This window comes from Ipomoea triloba, chromosome 14 (genome assembly GCF_003576645.1).
Source record: "Ipomoea triloba cultivar NCNSP0323 chromosome 14, ASM357664v1".
In the NCBI taxonomy this organism is placed as follows: Eukaryota; Viridiplantae; Streptophyta; class Magnoliopsida; order Solanales; family Convolvulaceae; genus Ipomoea; species Ipomoea triloba.
The window spans coordinates 1874886-1886742 of NC_044929.1; the positions used below are offsets into that span (position 1 = coordinate 1874886).

An 11857-nucleotide genomic window follows, 5' to 3' on the forward strand; every position below is an offset into this window, starting at 1 on the left:
GTCTGGGTGGTGTAGTTGGTTATCACGCTAGTCTCACACACTAGAGGTCCCCGGTTCGAACCCGGGCTCAGACAATTTTCGTTCTTTTATGGTTTTGGATATATTGTCACAAACTATTCATTTTCTCTTGCGGGGTTCTAAAATGTAGATAAGTACCTATCACACCTTGTAGAAAAGAATGATAAATTTGATCCAACTTAATTAGTACGTAAAGTTTTCAAATTTATTTTTAGTTTATTATTATCAGAATTTTTCAATTCATTATTGTTTTTTTTTTTAAATCAATTTTCTCTAATTTACAATTAATAAAATCTAATCTACAATTTTTTACATATGGTAACTAACCCTCGTCTTCTCTCTTGAGATTCTAAAATTTTGTTGAAGTCGTTTGCCACATCTAAGAAGAGTGAATGATGGATTATTCCCTAGTTGATTGAGTAGTGGAATTTTGTAGGATGATAACGTGTTCAATGGTCGGCTTGCAACCTCAGCGGTCTGCCTTGGGTCTCAGTGAAGTAGTTGGATTTTTCACGGAGCTCGCCAAATTTTTTGTAGAAGTGATTAGATTTTTTATAGAGGTGGTTGGAATTCTCGCCCTAGCTGAATATTGTGTATATGGTTGTCCTTTTTCCTGAATTATATTTTTTTCCCAATGAATTTTTCTTAGTCTAAGATTTTTAACGAGGCAACCGACGTAATCTTTGCCCCCTATACTCAACTCTGACTTAAGGGTATCACCATGGACCACTCGGTTTAAAAGTTGTGTCCAAAGGGATCGCCAACCAAATGGTGACACCAATAGCATTAATCAATTTTTTTAATGACTAGAAAACTCGTAACCACTACCCAAGCTCGTGAATTTGATAAATCCTACTTTGAGCATGAATCAAATTTTGGTTGTGGATGGACTTGAACTCAATTCAAATATTTCCTGAGCATATAAAAAATATTGAAAAAAAAATAATGCAAAATTGCTTGACGCAGGCCATTTAGTCAACTAAAATAATTTAAAACCAAGAAATATTTACACATCATTTTTGGTAAAGTAAATAACTAAATAAACACGTTAATTATTGTATTAATTCACTATCTAAAATTTTGAATGATGAAAATGGGCATCGTTGTCTGGGTGGTGTAGTTGGTTATCACGCTAGTCTCACACACTAGAGGTCCCCGGTTCGAACCCGGGCTCAGACATGATGATCTATTCGTCTGATTTTGCTTCCTATGACAGCCTGATAACAGGAGCCTTTTCCATTTTTTCTCTTGGGGTTCTAAATTGTAGATGGAGTTCCCTATCACTCCTTTTAGAAAATAATGATTAACTAGTTGACTAAAAATAGCTGAAAACTTTTATTTTTTAATTAGGTTATTAGTGCTAAAATCATAAGAGTAAAGTTGTCTTTCTAATATAGATTTCTGTAGAAATATTCTCTGTCCCTGCCATCTTCTTCTTCGTTGTGAATCCTATGTTGATATCGCCATGGTTTCTGTTGAATTTTGATGTCCAATAGTTTTGTCACGTCGAAGGGTTCCCTCTTGTCGGCATTGTTTTCGATGACTGTCTCAAATGCGCCAACCATCACCCTTCCATGGACAACTAACCTTTCTTCCGTTCGAGGATTCAAGCATGTATTCCACAAAACAAATGTAGGAGTCTCAACTGCTGTGAGGTTGCTTGACCAGCACAACAGAGTAATCGGAAACCAAAACTCCATTGATGGACACTCTACAATAAAGAGCATTGTCACAGTCAGAAGTTACCTGGGTTGCTCTGGCAATCCATGAAACTTCTTTTCTAATACTTCTATCAGCCCTTTTTCTTTAAGCTTGAAAATATGGCATCCATCTCTCATAACCTTTTTTCTTCCCCGACAATCTCACCGGTTTCTTTTTGTCACAAGTGGAGAAATACTCTCATTGAAGGAAACCAAAGCTCCATTGAAGGAAACTCTATAAGTAGGCACCAGCACAACATACATCGTGTTATTAAGTGCCCACCAGCACAACAGAGCAGACAGAAACCAAAACTCCATTGGAGGAAACTCTATGATGTTGCTAAGTTCACTCCATTGAGTTATTACTTGCACTTCGAAATTCGGGTGTACTTTTAATTGTTGTACTTTATAATGTTATTAAGTGCACTACAAATTGTTATTATTTGTGTTTCAAAGTTTGAGTTATTTATAAAAATGCTACTTTATTTTTTTTTTAAAAATTGCGTATGATCTATTAAATCTTTCCAGATGGATGTCTCTTATTAGTTCCTAGTTCTCTCATGTACACATGTTCTTATTTGATCTGAATCATATATATATATATATATGAAGAGAGAGAGAGAGAGAGTGTAATGCATGCATATATGAACCAGTAAAAATGTTATAGCATGGTCAATACACATGATTGGACTGATGGAATAAACTTGAGATTTGGAAGAAAGTGCATTATATTGGACCACTACCCATTTTTAATTTCATCCATATTGGGCTGGAAAGAAAGCAATGGTCAATGGACCATAAGGGCATAAGGCCATTATCCGACTAGAATTGCGTGCCTTGAAGGGAAAAGCTCAACCAAAATCCACTTGCATATATTTATAGATGGAAATGTAAATTTCATAGGAACACTTTACATTTATAAGTTTATAAAGGATATTGTAGGATATATTCCTCCTTACATTGTTCTTACTTTTTATCTGTAAGTTATAACTTGTATTAGGTTTGTACAATATTAAAGGAAGGGTCATGAAAGCCCAATAAAGAGTTCAATCGATGATCGATGATGAATACATAGAGTAATTTACTTGTATTCAAGCTAATTTAGATGAGCCACAAAAAATTATGGTGACATTTTTGTAATTAGAATTATGCAACTTGTAATGATTGATTGTGCAATCGTATATGTTCATAATTACTTTTTCAACCACTGCGGTTCAAACCCACTTCCTTTTATATGTGAGTGTAATCAGGTGTCACTATAACACAAGATCTTGGCAAGTGAAAAATGTATTGATGATTGGATATGGAATGGTTAATATGGGTTGGTCTGCATGTGGCAATGTCTCCCAATATATGAACGCAAGTGCTTCTCCATTCCTTATGCATTGGGCAATAACTTACTCCCTCTGACAGTTGCTCCAACGACCCCAGGTTGGGACTATAAATGATCATTGCTGTCATGAGTTGTCTCAATTTACACTGCCCAAAACCTTAATTCTATCTTCCTCTCTTAGCTTTAAATCCGGCCTTTAATCACTTCATTACTCATTTTATTTAATTCCGTTGCAAAATTAGCCACCATGCATATCAACATACCCGCCCAATGGGCTTATTAAGTCTACCTTGCTCTTCTAATACATGTATTTTTCTATTTTACTTTTAATTATCAGTTATTGATTTAATTAACTTAGCCTATTTAACTTCTTGAATCAGTCAAATTCAATTTAAAATATCTTCACCATCTTAATATTGTACTAAATTGCACCGGTTAATGCCACCAAAGCATTGATATAGGGGATGAAAACAACACTCACTTAAGATTTACTTTCAATAGTAAGGTGGGGTTCAATCCCTATCACAAACATTGAGGTTCCATTTACTTCATAAAACAAAAACAAAGATGGATGATAAAGATAATAATGAAAATGTTTTTTTTTTAATTGATTCGTATAATGTGAGAATGTGGCTATAAATAGCGATATAGAGCCAAATAGATGCAAGATGTTTATGCTTTACATTTAGAAATCAATTTTTAAGTTCTCTAGTTTTCTAAAAAATTAGAAAATGTTTCCAGTTTTCAAAATAGAAAACAGTGTTAGTAAACATATTTTACCTTTTCTATTTCCCAATTCTCTAGTCTTCTCAAAAGCGGAAGAAATTCTCCAGTTCGTAAATGGGCCTGAAAGTTTGAGGTTGGGATGCACTTCTTATGCGCTAAAGTGACAACTTGGTGTTTGCCCGAAGCAAGATTAGCTCGACTTACTTCCTCATAAACTTAGGGGTAGATTCATCGAAACTAGGATATAGTCTGGCAAATTAAAGTATGAAGGAAAACCTGTGTTATAAATAAATAAAAAAAATTGCCCCCCTCAATTAGTGTGAGTATTTTAGATATTTCGATTAAAGACTAACAGTGAAGACGCTAATATCATCCGAGTACAAAAAGTAATATTAACTCTACCGTAACTTCAGGAGTGAGATCCTATAATTTTAGGATTTATCCAACGAAAATGGTTAACCTAAGTATAAAAAATATTAAACTCTTGGTTTGAAAAACTATGAAGTTTTGATCCAACTAAGATACTCAACTGCATGTGCTTCCAACATGTGGTCTGCACAAGAACTACTATGATGTTTTCAACATCACGTTTCCCTTAGGAAAACAGAAATGTTTTTTTTTTTTTTTTTTTTTTTTTCACAAAGTACAGTTTTCTAAGCGAAACTGTTCCTCGGAATGATAATTCATGTATAATGTATTCATGCACTCATTCAGTCGTTTGGTCATATTTTATGTGTAATTCGATAAATTAGAATTATTTAAGTTATTTACAAATTAACATTTTATAATATTTAGTTTAATGTTATTAATATTAGTTATTGAGTTATTGGTATATAAAATTTATTTATTAAAAAATTATATTAAACGTAATATTAAATACAAAATGTTGGCTTTCAAAAAGAAAATACAAAATGTTGAGTTTAAAAATTATTTTAAAAAAAATAAAGAGAATAAACGAAGAAAGCATGTTGGTTTGACTAACCAATAAATATCACTATGCTATGTTAGGTTTTGTTGTGTTTTCTATGGTTGTGTTGTATTGTTAACTCGAAAATGTTATATATATTTATAAGCCTTGGTTGTAATTACATATATTAACTTAAATATATAACAAAAAAATTGTGTACGCACTTTTTATTTTTAACTTTAATTTTAGAAAGAAATATTATAGTAAAATACATAAGAAAATTCATTAATTCAAATGCTTATTCTTTTACACATTTTATTATATGTTTATGGATAAAGGGCAAATGGAGTCAATAATGTTGAGAGGAACAACACGTATAATTTTCTTGCATGGTTGGGAGGGAAAAGCATTCAACAAAAGCAACACTCCTTTTGCCACTAGAGATCATTTACTCACCTTTTATTTTCTCTCCTTTTTTTTTTTTTTTTGTGGTTACAATTATGAACTTTTAGATATAAAGAATTATTGGTCATTTACTCATCTTTTTTTTTTCTTTTTTCTTTTTCTTTTTTTTTATTACAATTATGAAATTTTAGATATATAACATTATTGGGTCAAATACTTAGCTTGGTGTACTAGCTGATTCTATTTTTAGCCATTGACTATTGTGTTAATCTTACATTTATCCTCAATAATCTTTTAAAATTGTCATCACATTTAATTCTATACTTTCTATTTTTAATTCTATGTTTGTATCATATGAACTCACTGTTAATTACAAAGATAACTTGTAATTTTCAATGAAGCTAGCTATTTTCAATTTTAGTTCTTGACTGTTGCATCGATTCTTAATGTTTCAAATTTTCAAATTTAGACTTATGTTTTTTTTCTTCGTGTTTTAGTACTTCATTTGCATCCTAAAATATATATACAAGGAGGATAAACTTGTAGTCCGCACGGACTTAATTAGCTCACTAGTTCAGTAGGCAGTATTTAATTTGGGAAAAGAGATCAAGGTTCGAACATCGACATCGTATGTTTAAAGTGAGCAAATCCCTTGTGCGCACAGACATTTGACCATGTCTGCTAAACTATTGAGTCACCGTGATTTACATACTGTCTTTCCAAATGGCATGTCGGGCAGAGGCGTACAAAGACTGTCATTGAAACTCCAACCTTGCTTTGAGAATGATGTAAATTGCATTAAGAAAACCATATATATACAACAAACTCGACCAAGAGAATGTGTTCGTAAAAATCAAGAATGTAATCTTTAGATATAAGAATCATACCTCACCCGGCCACTTGGTCATTCATTTTCGGAAAAATGACTATTATAATTGGAAAAAAAAAAAAAAAAAAAAAACCCTAATGGTGGATCTAAGTGGGCATATGCTGGTGTAATTGCTAACTGTGGACCATGGGTGCACGATACCAACTGGAGACATAATATCGAAGTGGGGTTAAAACTAGGTAGCAAAGGTGTCATTGGATTAATGGATTTTGGTACATTGGCAACTTTTGCTTGGATGTGCCTCGGTGGATTTAATTTGCGGGTTAGAGATTAAATTTGTGACATTTTATTAAAAAGTATAAAAGCTTACTACATATTTATTTATTTATTTATAGTAGTAGTATACCTTTCTAACATATATTGTAAAATTTCTCAAAAATCACACACATCTTTTAATTTTCATCCTTGACTAGAAATTAATTAATGAGGCAAATTAAACACTCCCATAATATAATGGAGATGAGCAAATTAATAATAACAGTAATCTTTTAAAGTATTGTAATAATATCCTAGTCATAATTATATTATTGACTATAATTATATTGTTGTGTGGAAAGAAGACATTTTTCCAAAAGAGAGGCAGCTTTGGGCAAGCCAGGTGTGTAGAACATTAATTTGGACAGCAAGGAATCCAATACCTTAAAGCTAAGTTCAATTCTTCTTGTACTTATAAATTTGTACTGTATATAGGAATATAATCAAACTACTTTAATTTGCTATCTAAAGATAGTTTCAACCTCGTATATATATCCACACCTTTTGGTCTCTCTTTACTAGCTAGGTACCTCTTGTAATGTGGATATAGTGTTTGGGGTACTTTGAAATCTAGATTTAAATTCAAGCAATATATATGTAGATCGAGAATGTAGAATTTAGAGCTCGCATGAGCAGCTCAATTGGTCACAGAGGTAAAATTTGAAAAGAAAGACTAGGGATTCGAGTCTCACCAGCAGTAGGGATGGTAATGTCCCCGCCTCCGTCTGAAACGGGAACGGGGAAAAATTTTGGGATTTTTTAATTTTTTAAAATTAAAATTACACTAATTTAAGATGTTGACTGAGAATTGATCGGGAATGGGAATTCCCCGTCCCCGCCTAATTCCCCACGGGGACGGGGATGTGGACTATTTTCCATTCCCCGCCAGGGACGGGGAATATACTCCCCGTCCCTGTCCCGCCCCGTTGCAATCCCTAACCAGCAGTCAATTTGTATAAGTCATCTTCATTGTATATATGATTCTAACACCTATTTTGTATAAAAGAGTCAAAGATCCTTAGTCAATCGGTACTAATGTCTCTGGTTTTGTATAAGATATTTTAGAGACATCTAAAGTCTTACCAATTTACTTTTAAATTATACTCTGTGTAAGATAGATATCAATGTCAATCGACACCTTCAAATTTTCTACCTCGGGATGATGATGATGAGGAGAGACCAGACAAAGCTCTAATGGTTTTTATCTCATAAAATTTACACAAGACAAATCACAAGTCCAAACAAAGAATTACACTAATCAAACAACAATTTGCACGACAAACAAAGAACCAAACAAAAACAAACAAATCAAATTCCAACTCCCAAAATATACTTCTTATTGTAACAATCTAAGTACGGCACCAATGCACTGCCCAATGAAACCACACCAAAAGTGAAACTTATTAATCCAATAATGGTATCCAATCTAATAACTAATGTATAATTATTTGAGCAAATTGTCATTTTGGTCCATTGACTATAGGGGTCCTATTAATTGCAGTCCACAACTTTCAAAACTGTTAATTGCATATCATGACTATTCAATTTTTATCAATTTTGGTCACTCCGGCCAAATTGCCGGCCAAATGTCGCCGGAAAGTCCTAAACCCTAATTTAATGAGGGTATTTTAGTCATTTCACGCATCTTTCTTCTTCTCCGGCGAGCTACCACTTTTCTCCGGCGAGCAACTTGGTCGACCATGTTTTGGAGCTACTTGGGTTGGTCCATTCATACACCCCTTCACACCTTCCCACCCGCAAACACTCCCCACATTCTTCTCCGACCAACCAACCATAACCCCGACGGGGCAATCCTAAATTTCAACGCCAAAAGAGCGTCGCCATTGCCGGACCTCACCGCCGGAAGATCAAGAAACACCACAAAACTCACCAACAACAAAGCTAATGAGCCGAATCTCCAGATCTAAGAAGAATAGACGTGAGGCTAGCAGGTGACGATGACGATGGAGATGGAGCTCTGTCCCCCATTTCTATGGTATCTTTTGGTATCTCTGAGCATAATATACCACAGATTATGGTAACCTATCCCCATTGGGACCAAAGGCTACCATACTATGCTCATCCAACACAATAATAATCTGATTCGCACTGGCGGCAAAGAACGCGATAATAATCTGAATAATGACAGTCGGAAAAATTCGCACATCGCCGGAGAAGAAGAAAGATGCGTGAAATGACTAAAATGCCCTCATTAATTTAGGGTTTAGGATTTTCCGGCGACATTTGGTCGGCAATTTGGCCGGAGTGACCAAAATTGATAAAAATTGAATAGTCATGGTATGCAATTAACAGTTTTGAAAGTCGTGGACTGCAATTAATAGGACCCCTATAGTCAGTGGACCAAAATGACAATTTGCTCTAATTATTTTTCAATTTTTAGTCTCATTTAAAAGATTTACATTTTATAAAAAGACAAAGAAGTTAAAGATCGAAACCAAAAGTACCCGCACACCTTTTAAGGCAATAAATATAGGTTATCTCAGTTTCACCGAATTAATTTTAAGTCCACGGGATCCTGCTCTTAGAGTAACTACAGAGGTAAATCGTGAGCTGTATATTCAGGGACTGGTTAAATTCTTGTTTTTATGCGCACTCAAACCATCCAATTCACACCTTTCATCATTCTAAACCTTTTACTCATTCATATTTTTAGTGAGGTTTGGACCCCACATTGTTGCCTTCAGTCGTGACATCAAGTTAAACTACAAACCATTACGAGTATTTTCTTGTTTTTTTTATGTGACCGATACAACAATTGTTTTTACCAAGAGAAGTGTCAACCTTAATTAACATGGCGGCCAAGTGTAGGTCTCCATATGAGGATAGTAGAGATTTGTGGAAAAGACGATGTTAGCCCTTATGGACAGAGACATCCCCACACGGAAGACACCCTCACCCACATGTTAAACTCCGAACCATTCCTTATTCCATTTAAGATTTTCACGTGAAAGCATCAAAACAAAAAATCAGACACATTACGATACCAACAAAACATCTCTCCCCCCTTTTCCTTCTTTGTTTACATCTGTGTCGTGCCAACAGGCATCCAATCATAATAATTAACATAACAAAATTTCACCTAAGCTACTCATATATTAATGTACGTATAGTAGTAGTATACGTAATTAAAATTAATAAATGGAGCCCGTATGAACAGCTCAGTTTGAGAAGAAAAATCAATAATCGAGTTTGACCAGCAACCGTGTAGAAGCAACTTCTCAAAGTGAGGGCTCATTGTGTACAATAAACAAAGGTTTAGTCTTTGTGTTCAACTGAGTTACCATGAAAACAAAAGTCTAGTCTCTCTGTTCAGCTGAGTTACCATGATTTACATCGTCCCAATGTGTTTTGTCGGGCCGGGTTAGGGATTCAACTAAAAAAATAACACTTTTTCCTCTTGAATTATATGCTTATAATACTTTTTCCTAATTAATTATTTATTTATCTATATTAATCCCTCAATTATTTTAAAAGTGATAATTTTTTTCCCATTCTATTAAATGGTCATTTTTACCCTTAAAAATAAGGGCGGGTGAAAATATTTATTTAACAAAAAAAGGAAAAAATTATCACAAATTAATTTTTTTTTTTGAGTATTACTGACTCTGTTACAATGCAGGAGTCGATATCACCCCACTGAAGCTCAAACACACTCCTTCAATATAAGAGTGCAACCGAGTACCACTAGACCATAATGTCTTAGCTTGAGAGGATTAATATAGATAATGAATAACTTAGAAAAAAACGTTATAAGCATATAATTTAGGAAAAAAAAGTGTGATTCAAAAAATATGTAGTAATATAATATTATTGTAATGTACTTTGTAGTATTATACGTAGTTAACATTAATAAATCATGTCACAAATTTCAAGAATACAAAATGGTACACCAAAAAGGAACAAGAAGAAGAAAATCTGAGGTGAGTTCGGGCCCGGGCGGGTCACGGTTGGGAACACCCGTGTCGTGAGAATCCTAGTAACGACTGATCTCGGTCGAACTCGAACGTGAAACCTTGTTGCATTAGGTTTCCGATGACGGAGAATGCCGCCGGCGAGGCGACGGGCTGCAATGCGAGGCATTTGACGTCCGGGGCGGTGTCTAGGAAGTAGTTTCCGGTGGGTGGGGCGAAGACCGATCCACCGGCGAACCGGAAAGTTATTTTGGGGAGATTCGGGTTCGGGTTGGGCAGGCCCGACACGTTTATGCACAAGTCAAACCCGGGAGTCAGCTCGGCGGGCTGGGGCAGCTTGACGCGCCGCTTGAACTCGTTTACTATTCTAGTGTAAGCCGGCTGGGCGAGAAATGTCAGAGTTGTCCCTGAGTCCATGACAGTTCCACCGTTGCCCAGCTCATCAATGGCCCACACGGAAGGGCTGATCGGTAATTTCGTGTCCTCTATATTCACGCTCTCTATCCCTATGTAGTAGAAAGTTGGGGAGACAGAGTTGTGAATCAGCGGCGTGAAGCTCATTCTCGAGCCGTTGGTGGCGCCGCCGCCTTGTGAATCGCCGATCACTAAATAGCTCCTCGGCGTAGGGGCGAGGGTGTAATCCATAAGGCAATAAGAAAACTTGTTGCCGAACCGGCGGCCCAATTGAGTAGCCAAAGAAATCGGACCGCGGCCTAACCCGAGTACCCCCTGAGCTCCGTTGAAACTCGGACCGGTAATGCTTGGACCGGAAGCGCGAAAGCCGCAACCGAATTTCACATTCTTGAACCGGACCGGTAACCCGGAGCTGGCGTTAAACGCCGTCGTTTCAGTCGCGAAAAACCCGCTGGTAACCGACCCGTCTGAGTAGAAATACTCATATCGGCAGGGGCTGTGGAGGCGCGTGTGGTTGCACGCGACGCGCCTCGGGTGGGGCACGAGCTTGCACTTCTCGTCGTAGCAGTGGACCGGCGCGAAAGAAGCGGAGTGGCGAGCGAGGAATGCGGAGTGTGGGACCCGCTCCGAGCAGTTGCGGCACGCGGAGCACGTGACCCAGACGAGATCGCTGCCGGTATCCGCCACCAGAAGCAGCCGCTGCGGCGGCGTGCCAAGATGGAACTCCACGAAGTACTGTCCGGTGCCGGAGGCCGAGCCGGAGGTGACCGGCAGCTGAGCGCGGCGCCGGTGGAGCGAAATGAGGCGAGTAGAGTCGGAGGAGAGGATCTGAGAAGGGAATGGGCGATTATGGAGCAATGGGAGCTTCAGATATTGAAATGTAGATTCTCCGGCGCCGATGCCGGCGCCGGCGACTGTGGCTAAGGCTAGGGAGAAGAGAGAGAGTAAAAGAAACAATAAGTGAGCTCCCATTGGTGATAATGGTGGCAGAGACAGAAAGAGAGAGAGAGAGACAGAGAGATTTAATGGAGAAAGAGAAGAAAAAGAGTGCCAAAGGATTTGCTACATTTATACGTTTTTGTGTTTTCCCGTGCTATATAAAAATAAATAATAATGACATTTTAAAAAATAAATAGAAACAAAAAATATTTACAGTTTTTTAAATAAATAAATAAATAATATTTTGGCCAAGCAGTGCTCAGATGGCATGTAGTGGCTCGTCCATATATAAGAGGTCACGAGATTGATCTTCTAGTTCAATAGATTGAAAAGGTATAG

General features: G+C 36.6%; 1 protein-coding gene and 2 non-coding genes across 3 annotated transcripts; 2 read left to right on the top strand and 1 right to left on the bottom strand.

The window, feature by feature from the left end:
• Positions 1 to 74, top strand: TRNAV-CAC. The gene has a single exon. It is a non-coding gene; the product is annotated as a tRNA-Val (tRNA).
• Positions 75 to 1123: 1049 nt separating this feature from the next.
• TRNAV-CAC lies at positions 1124 to 1197 on the top strand. The gene has a single exon. It is a non-coding gene; the product is annotated as a tRNA-Val (tRNA).
• Positions 1198 to 10032: 8835 nt separating this feature from the next.
• Positions 10033 to 11618, bottom strand: LOC116004271 (aspartyl protease family protein 2). The gene has a single exon (XM_031244245.1). It carries the CDS (start codon positions 11549 to 11551, stop codon positions 10196 to 10198), a length of 1356 nt encoding a protein of 451 aa, XP_031100105.1. The 5' UTR covers positions 11552 to 11618; the 3' UTR covers positions 10033 to 10195.
• Between the last annotated feature and the right edge of the window lie 239 nt (positions 11619 to 11857).